This window comes from Lissotriton helveticus, chromosome 11, assembly GCF_964261635.1.
Source record: "Lissotriton helveticus chromosome 11, aLisHel1.1, whole genome shotgun sequence".
In the NCBI taxonomy this organism is placed as follows: domain Eukaryota; kingdom Metazoa; phylum Chordata; class Amphibia; order Caudata; family Salamandridae; genus Lissotriton; species Lissotriton helveticus.
This window is the reverse complement of record NC_136072.1, coordinates 114,616,144-114,636,713: the sequence shown is the minus strand read 5'-3', so window position 1 is coordinate 114,636,713 and position 20,570 is coordinate 114,616,144. Positions and strand designations below refer to the sequence as shown.

General features: G+C 45.2%; 1 protein-coding gene across 1 annotated transcript in view; it reads left to right on the top strand.

Annotated features, from left to right (window-relative positions):
* The window catches only part of CCDC39 (coiled-coil domain 39 molecular ruler complex subunit), a 220,803-nt gene that overhangs the window by 54,727 nt on the left and 145,506 nt on the right, over positions 1 to 20,570 (top strand). Inside the window, exon 4 of the mRNA XM_078666498.1 lies at positions 7,817 to 7,975. Coding sequence (XP_078522624.1) covers positions 7,817 to 7,975 — 159 coding nt within the window. The remainder of the gene's footprint in view (positions 1 to 7,816; positions 7,976 to 20,570) is intronic.

Below are 20,570 nucleotides of genomic sequence, written 5' to 3'. Positions count from 1 at the left end.
AACTAGCTGCATCATTTACAAAGCCATAACAATCAGCACCCTCACTTATCTTGCTGACAAGCTCACCATCTCTGGTGGTTGTCGGCATACCCACATTCAAGACACCATACTGCAAACTAAGAAGTTTGAAAAGAAAAAAAACAAGACAACAGACCTTTTCATCTATGCACACAGTATCTGAAACAACCTCTCTGTATCCATGAAAGCTGCCCCAGTACTGCTGTGGCCATCAGAGCCAAGACACCATTCGAGTACCTATTCTCCAATTTGCTAGGCACCAGAGGGGCAGTAGATTTTATAAGTGCATTGCATTCCACCAAAAGTGCAACATAACAGGGAATGGGAATGCCTTCTGGAACACAGATCACAAATAAATAGTGGGAGAGGCTAAGCAGAGACATACACTCTGTCTCCGAGATACATTAAAAGATATGGTACAGATGGCACCACAACCCAACAGACTACACCAGATGTATCACAACCCTTTCCCAATATGCTGGATAGGATGTGGAGAACTGGCTTTAGCACTGTACATATGGGGGGGCCTTGCCTGGTGGTCCATCCTTTTTGGGAGGAATTCTCCAAACTACTACACAACGTCTTAGGCTACCCGATTTCCTCTGCACCAGAAGTAATGCTCCTAGATCTTAATCCTGCAGACTTGGGGGCCCTGACGAACCACGTTTGGCATATGATTTTACAATGCCTAGGGGCAGCAAAACTGCCTATAGCACACAACTGGAAAATGGCGGAATGTCGAACACTCACTCAGTGGTATCATAGTCTATTAAGCAAACTTGCTATGGAACGTTTGATAAGCAATATCAATGGCACTCGTCTATTGTACGACAGCAAATAGAGGCCACTACATGTTGAGCGGTGGCCCACAGAAATCGTTGGAGGGGCCTAGGCCTCTTTCCCTGAAGTGGCTGGACAAGCCCCACTTTTCTTCATCCTCGCGTGTCGAGATGTGGACCAAGACACCAACAACGGCTCTTATTATGTCCACTAGGTTTGACCTTTTGGGTGGATACATGTGGTGAGGCATTTTCTCACTTCTGCACTTGGGGCTGGCAGAAGACAGAGGAATAAGTACATACATAGTGCCTCAGTCTATTTGTGGTCTGACTGGTTCTTTTTTTTTTCTTACATCGCTTAGACAATGAGATAACTGTAGTTACCACTTGCATGCTACCTATTTTGTATTGTCCTCTTATACAGCCGCCGTGGCCTGTCGTGTGTTCGCTCTTCACCTGAAAACTCAAAAAAAGATATATGCTGTGCACAGCAGGGGGTACGATTTACGTATGGTAATCAAATATTACTTTATGTTAAAAAAATCCTAGAACTTCACTGGAAAAAACAGAGGTTAAAGTAACCTTATTGTTAGGTGAATTTGTCAGTGACAATATTCATGTTTTGAACTAAAAAAAAGCCACAGAAATTCACAAGTTATAGTTAGCAGAGCTATGCACTGCTTATGGCCTCACATATGTAATTACTTATGACATGTTCTATGACATCATTTAGGACATCACTCATGAAATCTTAAAATTTCATCATTGATGGCATCACTGATGACATCATCCAATGTTCTTTTTTTATACATTGCTCTTTAAATGGGACTACCGTTAGAACTATGGAAGTAAGTGCATAATAGCTTAGAATAATATGAAGCCTCCTTACTGCTATCATACATACAGCCCCCATAAGTAAAGCAATGTTCTGTTATTTGCAACATTGACCCCATACCATACACTTCAAGGGCAGCTGAGTTCATGTTGACTATGAACCACAGATGAATGGGTAACCTATACTGCATATGGTGTTCAATCTGTATACAGCTGTTCAGGGAAAACCAAGTTCCCCGAGATACTCAAACCCTTTGCATAACTAATGCCTTACATCAGACACTCTTTACCTTATTTAAACCCCTGACAGTCACGGAACCTACATTGAGAAATTAAGTTGGTACTTTTAACAGTGTTTACTCTATGGAGAGTGTTTACTCTGTACCACACTTTTTGCAGACAGTGAAACTTTCATGAAAAATAAACCACAGAGTAGTCAAAAGTATCTACTAAACACAGTGTACGCTCTATGCAAAATGTGTTCAAAGAGCGACTATTCACTTAAAATAAGCAAGGGTCTTTAGATGCTAAATATCATACTACCTGCAGCCTTCATACTGTGGTGAAAACTTTACAGATAGCCCAATTTCTGAAGCAAAACAAGCACATGTACATAGGTTAGGACCTGCTACACATAGTCTTGTATGTTAGGTAGAAATTGTCATGCACAGGACACCAAAATCAGTTACAGAGCAGCATTAAAATAAATAGCATGGACTCTGTAAATCTGCTTCAACAACTTTCTATTCAAATAAAATTCTAAGTGCTGAAAACTGTTCCAAAAACCTTTTTAAGGTGATTAAGGAATTATCTGACCCCTGTAATCTGCTTTCTCTCTCCTTCGCTTTCTCAAATTCAGTGTGAGGAGCTTGCTCTGTTCTTCACTCAAAAAGTGGAAAATATCTACACCCAGTTGACTAGTGACTGCACACAGGGTGTACAGTTGAATGACATTGCTCTAAATACCGATACTCAGAGCCTCTCTCTGGTAACCTGTCAAAGCTGCCAGACTACTGCTGGCCGGTGATCAAAACTTACTCCATGGTCCCCTTTGGACATTACGGCTTTCAGAACTATTCTTCAGTCTATCAAGTCAGGCTCCCCGCTGGATCCCTTACCACCCCACATGCTTAGTTAATTAGATTCTAGCCTTCTACTTGTGATTATGGATCTTCTTATTCGCCCTAAGTTGGCAGGGTATGCCCAGGCGTGGGTCCCTTGCTCACTTTGCCACTGGATACAAGCTAGCCTGGCTGATGAAGGGTGTTACCCAGAAAGCGGTCCCAGGATGCTTGTTTCCGGTTCAGGGAAAACCTGGCTTGGCAGTTCAGGCTGGACTGTTCCTATGAGGCACAGGGTCAAGACTGATTTGCATATAGCTGGGTCTGAACTGATGTGGCTAAGAGAGGTAAAGAATGACGATGGATTCAACCCAGATCTGAGACTTGGGGTTAGTCTCTGCAATGTTTCAGCGCTCCGTCCATCATCTCCTTGTGTTTTCTTCTTAATGCCTCACTTTGGGAGGGGTTTGTCCCCCAGAAGCGGAAACATAGCTATGGTTCTTCCACTCCTGTAAAAAGATAGTTTGGACCTGGACAATTTGTCAAATTTCTGCCACTTCTCCCTGTCACCCATTTTCTCCAAGATCCTGGAGAAACATGTCAAGGGCCAGCTGACCTCATTCGTGGAAGCTCAGAACTTTCTCCACCCATCTCAGGCTGTCTTCAGAGCTGTACACTGTTCTGAATCCACCATTTTGGGTGTAACTGAGCCTGTGATGCAGCTCCTGGATGAAGGAGGAACAGCTGCGCTTATTTTATTAGACCTTAGCACAGCTTTTGATACCGTGCCCCACTCCATCTTGGTGGAAAGATTAATGGCACTTGGCCTTGCTGGCCTTGCTCTGGACTGGCTCTTCTTAAGGATCTGTCTTTGCAGTTTTTTTCTTCCACTCCCAGGTCCAAAACATATGCCCTTTCCTCTGGAGTCAAGCAGGGTTCTGTGCTGTTCCTGATGTTGTTTAGCATCTATATCCGCCCTTTGGCAGATGAAGTAGAGAATAGTGGCTTGTCCTTTTTTAGGTCTCGCCTACGCAGCGCGCATGCGCTGCTGCGTAGGCAAAAAAACCTTTAGCAAACGCTTCGGCTCTTCAGCCAAAAACGTGCACGCGTTCCTTTGCCTTCAATGGCAAAGCATGCTCGTTTGGCGATTCACTTGTGGGAGCGCGCTGCGCCATATGGTAGCAATTATCGCTCCTAGCGCTGCTCGCTCTTGCAAGTGAAACGCTTTCACTATTGCCGACTCTTTTTTGAAAAAAAAAATTTATCCAGCACTTCCCTTACTGGCATAGTCTGCCACACAGTGAGTGCATTGTTTTAATATGAATATTTGTAAATTCGCTCACCATGCGAGTAACAGATGGCAGTGTTTAGTGCCGCCTGACTTGTGCTGCTGACATCTGTTCTGCTTGGAAATCGTATTTTTCCACCAACCGTCTCCGAAGATGTATGATCTAGGACACGGAATACTTGATGACGAGCTTGAAAGCAACTTCGGTTTTACAGTTGAAGTATTTTAGATTAGATTAAAATGGAAGTAAATTAAGAGTGAAAAACACATGTTCTGTTTAGACACATCCCATGAACTGTGTTAAGTAAGAGTGGGAAACCAGTTAAAAGCATTACTTTGCCCTCTGCCCCAACAACATTATCATTTTAAATCCGCAGTCCGCAGACATGGAAAACAAACCCACTTTAGCTCATTAAAAGCCCAGTGCAAAGAAGCGAACTGAATGACATGTTCGATTGTGGAAAACTCAAGTGGATCAAGTGGAGTCTACCTTGGACAATGTAACTGTTCAGTTCCAGCCTTGTGAGTTCACCTGCAGGACTGTCGATAGCAAACGGGGGCCGGTAGCTGTCCAGAACACCCTTGGATATGGTTACACGCTTCCCTTTTTTTCGCTGTTGCAACATGTGCACCAGTTGTGTAATTGGAATATGTGCTGAATACACACCCCATTCTCCTGGCGTAGACCTAATGCTGGAGAAGTAATTACTGTTGTAGCAGCGCAGTTATTCATAATTGAATTACATATTTCATGGCACGTCCGTTAAAATGCATCAAAGTGCATACATTTTAAAACGAGCGTGGAAGTGGTCTACACATGTGCTTGTTGTCCTGGTATGTTTGTATATAGGATCTGTATACCGCTAAACTAGCCTAAAGGCATCAGAGCACTGTACAGGGTCAAAATCACAGAAGCAGTCGATACGTGATTGGAGGGAACCTGAGTTCTGAGACTGAAGATAGACTGTTACTTTACTGTGATGTAGTGTTCTTTGAGGAGGAGTGACTTCAGCTTTTTATAAAATGTTAGATGTGTTTGGGCCGTCCAGATCAGTAGAGATGTCATTCCAGATGCTGGGTGCATAAACGGAGAATAGTTGTTGCCTTTTTTTTTTTGTGCGTTTCTTTGTCTCTGGTCTGAGCTATTTAATGAAGCAAACATTTTTTTTTTAAATGCAGCCATTTTGTTCTTAAAATGGGACTGGTGAAAGAGTAACATGTAAAACAAGTATTGGCATAGCCAATAGGTCTCGCCTTTAGGACCTTATAAGTATTTAGTTATGCAGCACAATATCCTTGGTGCAACAACATCAACTGTTGCATGGCTAAACACTTATAAGGTCCCAAAGGCGAGACCTATTGGCTATGCCAATGCTTGTTCCTCATACTGAAGCCACCCAGACCATCTTTACTGTATCCTCTGCTTATAATCATGGACCTTCTGATCCCAGTTTTGGCTTGAGTCTTATCTCCCTATGGATGAATAACAACTCACTCAAGCTCAATGGGGACAAAACTGAGGTTATGATTTTAGGCAAGAACCCTGCTCTCTGGGACCCACAAAATTGGTTCTACTTTATAGGTGCCCTGCCTACTCCATCTTCAAAGGTCAAGAACCTGGGCTTCCTTCTGGATGACACGTTACCTATGAAGCCGCAAATGGCTAGGGTGACTGGCACTTGTTTTGCAGTGCTCAAGTGGCTAAAAAAAATCCCTTGGTTGATCCGCGCTTCTGCGCAAATTACTGTGATTCAGGCCCTAATCCTCTCTAGATTAGATTATGGCAATATGCTGTATTTGGGAGCTGACAAAGCTACTATCCGTCGGCTGCAGCTAGTGCAGAACGCTGGTGCTAGGCTTCTTTACTGGCTTCCCAAATCTACTTCAGTTTTGAATCTTTTCCATGAGCTGCATTGGCTCACAATCTTCAATCGTATCAAATTCAAAGCGCTATGTTACATATTTAAGGCGAAGGCCAGACTTGGTCATCACTATATTCAGGATTTAGTAATTTTGTATCATCCGTCTCATTCCTTGAGATTCTCACTTCTGGCCTTGTTCTCAGTGGCAAGGTTCTGTTTGTCTAACATAAAAGGGCGTGCTTTTGCTTATATAGGCCTGAAATTATGGAATTCTGCCTGATAATTCAAGACAGCTTACAATACTTAGTATGTAGTACGTAGAATCATAATGAACACAAGCCAACTATCACCTGCACACCGAGTTATCGTCAAAACAAAGATTTATAGCGTGTTCAGTACCTCCACACACCCATGTTTTTTAAACGATTATACCGATTAGCTGGACAAAGGCTGTGCAAAATTGGGTAGAAATGTAATATGGTAGTCACTTAAACTATAAAACAAGCTAGCACACTCCTTGGATTATGTCAATAATAATGTCATCAATAATGTCATTTAAGATGGCATGAGTGATGTCACAGAACATGCCATGAGTGATGTCATATGTGGGGGTCATAAGCAGTGCATGGCGGAGGTCCCAAGTTAAAGTTAACTCTGTTTTTTTTTTTGGTTCACAGCGTTAATGTTGTTACTGAAAACTTCACCTAACTATAATGTTACTTTAACCTTTGTTTTTTTCAGTGAATATGTGTGTGTACACACACATATATATATATATATATATATATATATATATATATATATATATATATATATATATATATATATAAATATATATATATAAATATAGGTGTGTGTGTATATATATATATATATATATATATATATATATATATATATATATATATATATATATATATATATATATATATATATATATATATATATATAAAACTAAGGTTAAGGTGAAGTTATCAGTGATGTCATCAATGCTGTCATTTAACATGTTATGACCGATATAATATGTATGGTCGTAAGCAGTGCATGGCACAATTCATAGTTAGCACAATAAACTATGACTGGTAAATTTCAGTGGTTGTTTTTGATTTGTAACAGTTCATTTTTTATCTGATTTCAACTCCTATCTATAACTTTACTGTAACCTTTTGTTTTTTTGTAGTGAATATTTATCAATCTGTATTTCTATCTTTATATCTATCTGTTTATTGTAGTATTGGATTTACGTGTGATGCTCTGTTTTCTAATTGCCTTAAGGTGAGAATCTTCAAGTATGAATTGAACAGTTGTACACACAAGTAATTCTGTGTTTCATTAGTAATCTAGAAAGCCAGCCTGCATAGTCTCAAATCAATGACAGACAAAAAGAAACACCCCTATTAAGCTTCAAGGTCCTCTGGTCATGTTATGGATTATGAAAGTACTGTTTTTCATTACTTAATATGGTATGTTTAGTCTTTAGCTAAGATACACAAATTGAGTATGTTGAAATTCTGTGTTTGGCTTACTTTCCCCAAAGGATTGTGTCTTTTGATATGTTTATTTATTTCATTACTTTACTTTACAAAAGAGCTTTGCACCTGCAAGAATAACATTTCAGTGACCTGCCCCTCCCAATCCAAGATAAAAAAAAATCATGAATTGCTGTTGTGTGCATAGGATAGGTGAAGGTGACTTGAGAGATTGTTTGACAACATCGAAGATGCTTTATGGTATATTTGCACTTGATAAAATAATCTCAGACCTCCTCCTTTTTGAAATTCACCCCCTTTCAATTAGCTGCAGTGTGGAGAAGTGTCCTTTATTTTGTATTTTGAAAACCTGGCTGTGCTCACAACAATAGTTCTGATTTTGTGTGTTAGTGCTTGAAAGCATTAGCGTAAAAAAGCACTATATAGACATGTATACTTCTAAGCTTTACAAGAAGTCATATTTTACTTATTGTAATTATTCCAGAATAAGATTTTCAAAGCTACTCAAAAACTGGAGGAATTAAAATGCAAGCTTAACTGGGATCAACAAGCCTTGGAAGCTTGGTTGGAGGAATCTGCACGTAAAGATGAAGACTCTGCTGTTATCCAGAAGTATGCTCTGAAAGATGATGGAAAAATCAAGGTTGGTAATAATCTTGAAAACAGCATAAAAGTTGCAAATAGTATTTATGAGGAATATTTATAAATTGTGCAGATGATATTTTTTGCCATTGATGACTGAAGAAAAAGAACAAGCTTGACTTATATTTTCAAAACATAATGTGTGCATGGAGAATACACATTGCTCTGCCTGTACTTCAAATTACATCTCCATAAATATTGTTTTACTATGTATATATTTAAAGAAAATGGTACTACCCAAAGTAGAAAAAAAAGAGTTGGCTATCTATTTAGTATGTTGGAATGGCACTGCTGAAAATCTACTAAAGTAATTTCTCACTAGATCAAGATCTTTTTGTGTCTTTATTAAAATATTTTGCATGTTTCACTTCACACTGTGCTATCAAGTGTTCTGAAATAAATGTTGTCACAAACCTTTAAGAAATGAACCAACCGAAAGCGGAACTTGGAGATGCCCAAGATGGCCGCTCCCTGTTAGTGCATCTCAAGGGCTTAGAGATGTCACTGTTGGCCTAGGGAATTGTGTTGCACATCCCACTTCCCTGAAGAAAAGATTTGGGCACTAGCAACAGCCCTGTGACCGCTGCACTGGATTGTGGCCTCTGTGCTGACTTGGCCATGACTGCACCCTCGTCTGGGCTGTGATCCGGCTGCTGAATGGCTGTGCGCCTCACTACACATGTGGTGACTGCACAGAGCCAGTTAGGGAACTGCTACAGAGTGAGCGGGCAGAAGGCATAGCTGGGTGGCCTAGGAGGTGGAGGTGCCTACCAGCTCTTCAGATACCAGCAATACCTGCGGGGAGCGTGAGTGATTCTTTCGGCTCCTGTGCCCTGTGGCCCCTGCAGAGAACATGTGTACAATACACCACTGGTGGGAGCAGGCACCCGCCGTTGGGGACTTCGCGTCTTCCCACCTCCATTGACTGGACTCTCCGCTGACGGTGCTTCCCTGATTGCGGGGAGGAGGGGGGGGGGGGAAGACTCGCACATTGATGCAACTCTCTCTCGTAATATGCCCACACTCGAGTTTTGGATAGCCAGCGGGTAAAACAGTGGTGCCTACTGGCGTCTGAGTCAGTTGAAGAGTACTCCTCTCCCTGCTGGGCCCTGGTGGTGGTGCAGTGTGAATATTCCTGGCTGCAGCTGCTCTCTCTTCTGGCAGTAAAGCGTGGTGCCCATTGACTGGATGTGACTCTTATCAAGGGCCCCCTGGTGCTCACAGTGTTGATCCTTGTGCCTTACTAGTCTTGTCCCCCTTGGGGGGGCATGCCAGCTTAACCGACCATACTACTACCTACTATTCTGACCCCGAAACTCTGGGGATACCTGGGTTATAGATGCATCGACCAGCAGACGCAGCAGCTATGCATGTCATACTGAGAGCAGCCGTATTCCTTTTATTTGAGGCTGTGCGATGTTCGCAACTACTCACACAACCCACCTCCATGACCCACTCTGGCAACCACATGGAAGCTCTCCTCAAAGAAATCTCCGCCACTGGCGCAACACTCTCTACAATGGATGTGAAGATGACGGACCTCATGTCGGAGGTGAAATCCATGCGGCAAGAGATGTCTTCCATACATTTGGCTTGGACAGGATGGATCAAAGATTGGACGAGTTGGACTCCCAATACACCCTACTACTGAACTGGGGATGGGACATCAAATTCCTGCGCCATAAAGTGGTAGACTTTTTAAGACAAGGCGGGGTGAAACAACTTTGAGATTTAGGAGGTTCTAGAGGGGGTAGAACAGACTGACATGCTGGGCTATCTCACTAACATGATACCGGAGCTCCTCCGTCTCTACTTGCGGAAACCTCTAGAATATCAGGTGGTCCATGTGTCTGGTCCCACCTAGTCTTACAGTCCAGCATCCCGGGACCTATATAGCCTGTGTGTATCATCCCCAACTCACTAGGGTAATCTTCATGGCTGCCAGGAAGATGCCTGAACCTTTACATATCAATGGAAGCCGGGTATCCTTCACGGCAGACTGTTCTGCAATCACCAATGGCAGCCTCAAGAGGTTCCTGACTCTAAGCAATCACCTGAAACTCAAATGGACATCAAATATGACCAATTAGAACCTGCACGGATGGTGGTGACCTTGGATCAGAAAACACACAGCTCACTGACCCAGGGGACCATGAATTGTTCCTGGACTCCCTCGGGGACTACACAGTGGATGCGGCCACCAGCAACGCGCCCGTGGCTTTGCATCAAGAGTACTCCCTCCTCTCCAGAAGCACTCTAGATATCAACCCAGGCACCAGTTCATGGTGGGAATGCTGAGGAGGAAATGAAATCAGGCAGGTCTGCATCAGGTGGTGGAGGTGCTCCACAAGGTTAGAGACCTGTACAAATCATGGTCCCCCTTCAAGCTGGCAGTGAGTGATTTCGACAATGGCTGAAGAACTTGCCTATATCCTTTACCTTGTACTTTCCTGTCATTCATTATTTATTGTGACATGACCGTTGTCTTTTGCATGTTGTTCTTACTTTATTGCATCCCTTGTAAATGCCAAATTGTACTCCTGTTTTATGCTCTATTGGTGGAGTCAGGAGGACGGGGGGCATGACATACGTTGGGCTGGGCCCTTTTCCGTGCCCTTTCTGGGACGCCGGTGTCTGGCGGCTGTCTCAGCTTTCCTCAAGCTACATGACTAGCGGGTGGGCGTTGGACTTGTTACATGTCTGCTGTGTGAGCCTGCCTTTGGGATCTGCTTGATTCGAGGCTCCTTTTCGGCACCCTAGCAGGGCCAAATAGGGTTACCACATGCTTAATGGTGGGGGAAGCTATAGCCTCTGCTCTAGGCCTATGACTCCTGTTCCCCATGCTCTCCTGGTTAGACGAGGGTGCCATCCCAGCATCAGCACCACAGGATCAAGCTCCAAGCCCAAAGTTAGTGGTACCAATCCGTTGAGGGCTACGCCCACCCCCTCCTCCTTTTTCAGTACCCCCTCCTCTTTCTTATCAGACGGTTCTCAGGCTCCTCTTGATTGTCTCATCCCTGATCCCCTCCCGGGCCCATTACAAACTTCCATACGTCACATGTCTCACATCCCACTGCCCATGATCTTTATGAATGTCAGTGGCATGACACACTACATAAAGCGCAAGAAGATCCTGCACTATCTTAGCTCAAAATATGCTGATGTAGCCCTGCTCTAGGAGACGCTCTTATGTGAGGTTGAATCCTCCAAGCTCATACATGAATGGGTGGGCTCCGTCATCATCAGCAGCATGTCCGCCAATGATCAGGGCGAGGTCTCGTCCTCAGGTCCGTGCTGAAAAAACGCAGAGTGGCCATCCTTGTAGAGAAAAGCCTCCTGTGTAAAATTATTTGAACCTGGTTGAATGAGGAGGGTCATTGGGTACTGGCCACACTGAGGATTCGGGACAAGACATTCATTGTGTGCCCAGTCTATGTGATCACCACCGACAAAACGTATTTCCTAGCGCAGCTCTCTAGGCTCAGCAATGTGCCTGTTCTGTTGGGTGTAGACTGGAACCCGGCGCTGGACTCAATTCTGGATAGGAAGTGGTGTGGGGATAAGCACACCCTAAATGGCAGAGCTCCAATAGGTGACCTCATGGGGATCACCTGCTGGTGGACGTATGACGCCTGGTGCATCTGAGCTCCAGGAAATGTTCTTTCTTTTCTGCTGTCCCAATGGGACACAGACCCACATTGTCTATTATGTACTTCATGAGCAACTGCTTCCGCATGTTAATCACTACAAGATCCAGGAGGCAGGGCACACGGACCATGGCCCGATCCTACTGGACCTCAAGATAGGTTGCACTGTGCTGCCTCCGAGCCATGTCACGTGCAGGTGTTTGCCTACAGGTCACCAGAGACTAAAGTTCAGTTGAGATTACACATACATTCCTAGCTCCTCTCACTTGAGCAGAGTGGTCGCTCCCAGTGTCCCCTGCAGGCATCTGGTATCGTTGGGCTGCTTAGCGACTTGCATTTCCTTAGCTTGAATTAGTTCTGCCAATTTCATATTGCCTGCGTTTAGCCTGCTGCTCGCCGCTTTAGCTGCATTTGCACATTTGTCATTGAAAGTGTACTTTGTACTCGGTTTGCGCGTCTGTGCTCCCCCCTCCGCCTCCATTTTGTTTGTTTGTTGTTATCGTCTTCGTGGACCCGCCCCGCCTCCCAGCTGAGACGCCCTCCCACTGAATACAACAGCGCTCTCCTACCTAAAGGCGCCGTGACTCGCTCCTCTCACTCGAGCAGAGTGGTCGCTCCCAGTGTCCCCTGCAGGCATCTGGTATCGTTGGGCTGCTTAGCGACTTGCATTTCCTTTGCTTGAATTAGTTCTGCCAATTTCATATTGCCTGCGTTTAGCCTGCTGCTCGCCGCTTTAGCTGCATTTGCACATTTGTCATTGAAAGTGTACTTTGTACTCGGTTTGCGCGTCTGTGCTCCCCCCTCCGCCTCCATTTTGTTTGTTTGTTGTTATCGTCCTCGTGGACCCGCCCCGCCTCCCAGCTGAGACGCCCTCCCACTGAATACAACAGCGCTCTCCTACCTAAAGGCGCCGTGACTCGCTCCTCTCACTCGAGCAGAGTGGTCGCTCCCAGTGTCCCCTGCAGGCATCTGGTATCGTTGGGCTGCTTAGCGACTTGCATTTCCTTTGCTTGAATTAGTTCTGCCAATTTCATATTGCCTGCGTTTAGCCTGCTGCTCGCCGCTTTAGCTGCATTTGCACATTTGTCATTGAAAGTGTACTTTGTACTCGGTTTGCGCGTCTGTGCTCCCCCCTCCGCCTCCATTTTGTTTGTTTGTTGTTATCGTCCTCGTGGACCCGCCCCGCCTCCCAGCTGAGACGCCCTCGCCCCTCCCCCTCCACCATCCATATATGCCCACTGCATCAACGCGCAGCGTTTACGCGCAGCGACCGCGCCCAAACCGCGCCGAAGGTGCGCCAAAGGTAAGCCCGTCTACGCCCGTCCGCGCCTGGACCGCGCCCAGCGCCAGACCCCCTGCCCCTCGCGCTGCCCAGCCCCCCCGCATTACCTACGATGCCACCACCCTCCTAGCCCTCAACCCCGGTCGCGCCCCCAACTGCGTCCAAGCCGCTCCTGGACACACCCATGGACCTTTCTCTTGCTACTCCTGCAAATTCATCGGCACCAACAACATCCCCGCTACGACCACACCACAGACTCCCGACCCCAATCACCTACAATGCATCCTTCTCAACACCCGATCGGTCCACAGACACGCCGTTGACCTATGGAATCTACTGGACACCATCTCTCCTGACGTCGCCTTCCTAACAGAAACATGGATGAACGCTTCCTCCGCCCCAGACATCACCATTGCCATCCCTGAAGATTATAAGATCACACGCAAGGACCGTACCGGACACACAGGAGGTGGAATCGCTATCGTCCATAAAAAATCAATCCACATCTCAACCAGCTCTGACGTCAACCTCGCCAACTCTGAACAACTTCACTTCCAGATCCACATCGACCCCAAGACCACACTCAGAGGCACACTCCTCTACAGACCACCAGGACCCCGCGCAAAATTCAGTGAAGATGTCACGGACTTCATCACCCCACACGCGCTCCCCTCCAAAGATTACATCCTTCTGGGAGACCTCAACTTTCACCTTGAAAAAAACAACGACCGCAACACCACCACCCTCTTGGACAACCTCGCCAACCTCGGACTTAAACAACTGGTCACTTCCCCCACCCACATCGCAGGTCACACTCTCGACCCTATCTTCACCTCTAGCAATCATATCTCCTTCAGCCATACTACGGATCTCCTCTGGACTGACCACAGCTGCGTTCACTTCACCTACAACAAGCCGAGACCCATCACCAACCCCCAACCAACCCTGCAAAGAAACTGGAACAAAATCACCATCGACCAGATCTCCTCATCGCTCCTTCTAAACACCCCAGCCCACTCTTCTAACCCAGACCAAGCCGCCGCCAACCTCACCCTTTGGTTATCCAACACCGCCGACACCTTAGCACCACTGAAAAAACGTCAACGCAAACCTGGCAGCAAGAAGGCCTCCTGGTTCAACGATGATCTTAAGAAGTCCAAGAAACTCTGCCGCTCCCTTGAAAAGGCCTGGAAAAAAGACCCAACCACTAGCACCAAGGACGCCTTCAAAAACGCAACCCGCTCACACCACCAACTAATCCGAAAGGCCAAGAAAACAGCATTCAAGGATCGACTAGACAACAATGTCCACAACAGCAAGGAACTCTTCAACATCGTCAAGGAATTTACTAATCCCTCAGCCAACTCCAACGACATCACCCCCTCTCAAGCCCTCTGCGACTCCCTAGCCTCATTTTTCCACAACAAAATTGCAAACATCCACAACAGCTTCGACAACCAACCCGGAGACCAACCCACCCAACCATATGTTGAACATTCTCCCCCCTTGAACACCCTTAACGACTGGAACCCAATCTCCACTGAGGACACCATCCGCCTGATGAACTCCATCCATTCTGGATCCCCCACTGACCCATGTCCTCACCACATCTTCAACAAAGCAGACTCCGTCATAGCACCGCACCTCCGAGACGTCATCAACTGCTCCTTCAACTCCGCCACCTTCCCGGAAAGCTGGAAACACGCTGAACTCACCGCCCTTCTGAAAAAACCCACAGCGGACCCCACCGAACTCAAAAATTACCGCCCCATCTCGCTCCTTCCTTTCCCGGCCAAAGTCATCGAGAAAGCTGTCAACAATCAGCTCGCCGCTTTCCTCGAAGCCAACAAATCCCTCGACTCCTCACAATCTGGCTTCTGAGCAAAACACAGCACTGAAACCGCCCTCATCGCAGCAACAGACGACATTCGAACTCTACTGGACAATGGAGACACAGTCGCCCTCATCCTCCTCGACCTCTCCGCAGCTTTCGACACAGTCTGCCACAGCACCCTTTTACAACGCCTCAGAAACATCGGGATACAAGGAAAAGCACTTGAATGGATCACCTCGTTCCTCACCGGAAGAACCCAGAAAGTCCGCCTTCCACCATTCAAGTCCGAAGCCACTGAAGTCATCTGTGGCGTACCACAAGGATCCTCACTCAGTCCCACCCTCTTCAACGTATACATGAGCCCCCTTGCGGCCATCGCTCGCCAACACAACCTCAACATCATCTCCTACGCGGATGACACCCAACTGATCCTTTCTCTCACCAACGACCCCAGCACCGCCAAAACTAACCTACACGAAGGAATGAAAGAAGTTGCCGAATGGATGAAACACAGCCGTCTGAAACTCAACTCAGATAAAACAGAAGTCCTCATTTTAGGTACATCCCCCTCTGCATGGGACGACTCTTGGTGGCCGGAAGCCCTTGGAAAAGCACCCATCCCGACAGACCACGCACGGAACCTAGGCGTTATCCTGGATTCTTCACTCTCAATGAACAGACAAGTCAGCGCCGTATCCTTATCCTGCTTCAACATTCTTCGCATGCTCAAAAAAACATTTCGCTGGATCCCCACCGAAACCAGAAAAACAGTCACCCATGCTCTGGTCACGAGCCGACTGGACTACGGAAACACCCTCTACGCAGGTACCACCGCTAAACTCCAGAAGAAACTCCAACGAATCCAAAACGCCTCAGCCAGGATCATATTAGACATCCCGCGTAACGAACACATCTCCGGTCACCTGAAAGACCTCCACTGGCTACCCGTCAATAAGAGGATCACTTTCCGACTGCTAACCCACGCACACAAATCACTCTACGACATCGGACCAGAATGCCTCAACTCACGACTGTCCTTCTACACCCCCCCCCCGCCAACTACGTTCTTCCAACCAAGCCCTCGCCACTGTACCTCGCATCAACAAGACCACCATGGGAGGCAGATCCTTCTCATACCTGGCAGCTAAAACATGGAACTCACTCCCCACTCACCTTCGCCTTACCCAGAACCACCTAGCATTCAGAAAGCAACTTAAAACATGGATATTTGACAAGTAATCCTTCTCCCCTCCCTAAGCGCCTTGAGACCCTATGGGTATGTAGTGCGCTATATAAATTCTTTTGACTTGACTTGACTTGACTAGCTCTCTGGCCCTGAGGGCTCGGTGGTCTCGCGCCGGGTGCTATGGGTGGCCAGTAAAGCCACTGTTCGTGGATAGATAATGGCTGAATCTACAAGGGCAAACACAAATATCACCTTGATCGCCATCTTTTGAAAAGCAGTGTGCATACCCTCACGGTACAATACAATGGCAAACACGTAATGTTTCTCACAATACGCCTGAACTCACACTTTTTAAAAGCATCCGAGAAGGCCCTCGTTAAGTTGAAATGGCGATGGTACGACCATGGGGTAGAGGTGAGTCGCCTTCTTGTCGCAAAGCTGAATCAGAGGAACCATTCTTGTTCATCTCAGCTATTTGTGATTTGACTGGAAACCTGTTAGCACATCCCAACGATATTGTGAATCTATTATCTTCCTTCTGTACCTTCCTCTACACTGCAGACCCAGGAGCCATGCCCCCACAGGTGAGTGCGTATCTGGCCTCTTGCACCTCTCATTGTTGCTGGACGAGGGGTGAGCCTTCCTATCTGGCATTTTTACAGAGGAGGAAGTAGCTGAAGCCATCTTGGCCCTCCCAACATGCAAATCCTCAGATGAGGATGGGTTCCCGGGGGAAGACAATAAAATAAGGAAAGATAGCCTAGTGCCCCATCTGACCCAGGTGTTTCAGGAATCGGAGGCCCAGGGCTCTTTGGGAGCAATATCTAACCAGTCCACTATTGCCCTCCTCTCTAAAGCCAACAAGGACCACAAGCTAACGGCTGATATCTCTCCTCAACGTGGACTTGATGATCTTGCCTAAAGTACTATCCATGCTTCTATATAAGGTTATCCCACAACTTATCCACAAGTCTCAGGTCACCTACGTGCCAAGAAGCAGTTCCCGCAATCATCTGCAATCGAAGGATGATCCATCCAAGCTCCTGGTGCTCTCACTAGATGCTCAAAAGATGTTTGATTGGCTGTACTGGTGCGATCTCTTTCAGGTCATGCCTCAAATGAGACTAGGGGAGGAATTTCATATGGAAAGGTCTCCACCTATACGACCAGCCTATGGGCCAAATCTCCTGTGGGGCCTTCATGTCAGACCCTATCCCAATCTGACTTGGCAGGGCTGCCCTTTGTACTGCCTCTTCTTGCTGCTGCCCCTGAAACCCCTGCTTCAGGTGCACCACTAGTCGCACAATGTGGGTGAAATCCTCACTTCCGCATGAGAGGTTAAGGTCCTTCTTTACACGGACGATATATTTCTCCTCCTGTCCCATCCTTGCGAATCCATGCTGCAGCAAGATCAATCATTTCTGATTTCTTGCGGTTGTCACACTACAAAACCAACTGCTCAAAGTACAAGGCACTTCCTCTTTCCCAATCTACCTGGATGCAGCCACAGCCATGATGAGAGGTGGGTCCCTACGGGTTTCCACTACCTGGGTGTCAGAATAAATGCAGATCTGTCTTGCATGGTAGAGCATCAGGACCCTAGCAAACCACTGGCAAGAATAAATGCAGACATCAGATCCTATATTTGGACCACACGTAAACCGAGACTTCTGAGTGTCCCTCCTCTGAGCTGACCTGACTGCTGAGGGATTGCAATGACCCCATATGAGATCATACAGTTTGACCTTTCGCTTATGTGTTCTGTTTGCTTTGTGACGTATCTAAAACCAAATAAATAAATGTTGGCAAAAAAAATAAAAAATGAAAGAAGTGAACCGAGCAATGTTAGATTATTTGATGGCTTTTGAGGCATCTTATTAACCACTCTAATGCTGGTATTTATTTCCTTGCCCAATCCTCATATTTAAAAGAAGAGTATGTAAACACACCTGTGTGGATTGAGCATTCTTAAGAAATGCACTTTAGGCTGCTCTCCACGTTCACCTTACCTTAATATAACCAAAGGGTTTTGTGAGGTAATTTTCATTAGAAATAAAACACTGTTTTAAAACAGGATTTTTCACCCTAAAAATACAAATTTTAATGAATTTCAAATAATGACCCTGCTCTGGTTCACAATCAACCAAACCCACCAAAAAGTATGAGATGCTGCTAATGGTGGTACCGGCAAATTCACAATCAAAGCTACTTTTCCCAGTGTAAGTTGTGCTGCCAATATCCGTGATACCTGAATAGGCTCTTTCAGATGTTCATATGTTCTTACTTCCTTTCATTGTCCCTCTTTCAAGACCCTAGTCTTCAATGGTATTATTACTGTGAAGGGGGACCCCCTCTAAAGGAGAATAAGGTCAGGGAGAAGAGGGGAAAACGACAAAAGAATAAGTATTCAATATTCTATTTCTTTTACTACGTAGACAAAATCTATTATGGGCTAAACATTTATATAAACAGTGTCTCAGCAATTCAAGACAGTATATTTTAGTTTTCATGGTTTTTTTATTCAAAGCAATTGTATCAAAATACATTTCTTTTTTTCTTTTTTTATAAAACAGAATATATATTCTTTTTATTTGTATTCATTTGAACTCTTTATACATAATTATACACAAGCGGCACGTGACAGGCTAATGCAACACACAACTCTGGGCCCCTGAATAAATAAGTGATACAAATCAATTATCGAATCTCAGACTCACTCAATCACACCTCACACATTCATACATCACCGAAAAGCATCATACATAGCTGGGTCATGGGGAGACTTAGGACTAATTAATCTCCACAACCATGTTGGATGGACTGGTTCAACAGGGTCTGACAGTAAGGTCGACGCGCGTTTTGGTGGGAGTAAAACAGATGGTGAACCACCTTCTTCAGGACCTTGCCAAATAGAATGGTTTATCACAACCAACCAAGGGATACCTAGAGAATACAAACAATACATTTTATTTATATTAGCCCATACGCTATGGATTGTATACAGATATTGATTGGACTAAAGTGGCAAAACCAAATTAATTGGATTGGATTGTGTTTGTCAAGAAACAACTGCCAAAAGATGCTCCTCCACGAGGAAACCCTGTGCATGAAGTACCTGAGGCTTCCCTTACTCAATGAAACGTTAGGTGGAAATAAGAAAAGTGCTCAAAAAGATTTTGAAGCAAGTCTGTGACATCACCCTAGTAAAGTTACCAATAGTAAAGAGTTAGGATGTGCAAGAAAAGAACGATTCTCATGCTATAAGACTATAGTGTGCTGATTGTATACACAGTGTCATACTGTAATCAGAACAAGATGGTCTCCTTATGTGCCATCCCCAAATGTATATGATACATGCTAGTGGTACGGGTACTCACAGACGAGACAAATGTGCACCTAATATCCAATAGATATACTGAAAAGGGCGACACTGACTGGATCAGTCACTGAGCTGTGGCACTTCAACAAACTAAAATGATAACAGAAACAGACAAATGGGAAGATAATATGATAATTTAAAGGCTTTAGGATATGGGAAGGTCAGGAATATGGTGACAAAGCCATGGACCTTACCTAATATGTTCTTGTTTATATTGGTTCTATGTAGCCATAGTGAATGCTCCAAACACATGAATTTAATTGTCACAAAGGAGTTCCTATAATCAGATTAATATATGTTAGTGCCTACAGATCTTAGGCCAAATTTGAGTCCCAGTCCCAATATATACCTAACCACTCATGTGGAGAAACATACACACCTAAATGAGGCATGTGATGTCGGCTCGATTGGTATATTCCGATGCAATTAACGAGTCTCATGTATATTCAGATGTCCTGTGGTTTGAATAGTTCCTAACTCCGTAAATCACAGCGGGGATATCCCTGTAGTAATGAGGTTTAGATGTTAAGAAATATTTTTACAAAGGAGTGCCCCCATAGCAGAACAGGATGTATACTTAGCTCTCTAGTTTCAAAAAGTAGAGCTGTGTGCAGAAAAAAACACACCACCATTTGACTCGCAAACGTGGTAATGGTTATAAATTGTAACCTAGTTATATTCGTGCGGGTATCAATCTGTAAATATGCCCACAGTATATATAGAAAAAACGTGTTTGGCTCCATAAGGTTACAAAGACTGCGACATGTAACCACGTTATATATAACCGGTTGCCGACCCGTAAGGAACCCTAAGCTGTGGGACTGCCCTCCCGGTCCACAGACTCATATAACATGGTCTAGGACGACGGGCGTACCAGAAACAATTCACTCACCATTTCGAAGTTTGTCAGTGCTCCGTGGCTCTCACTTGACCGTCAGGGCACAATGTCGAAACTGCCCGCCGGACGCTATTATGTAGTTCAAATAACATAACGGCGTAAACCGACGCGATCAACATAGTGTCACGTGTAAGGTTATCATGTGAGGAGTTGGTTAAGATGGTATTAAGAAGGACAACGTTGAGCACCATGTTGGATTGGGTAGATGTCTCTGGGGATTGTCCCGAATTCAGCTTCAGCAGATGGTATCTCATACAGGAACTAGCCTCCTCTATGTAGCCATTACAAAGCAAATATCTAGCCCAGGGGTCAACAAGTTAATTATGTTCCACATCAGGTTGTATTCATGACTGCATGATGCAGGCGACAG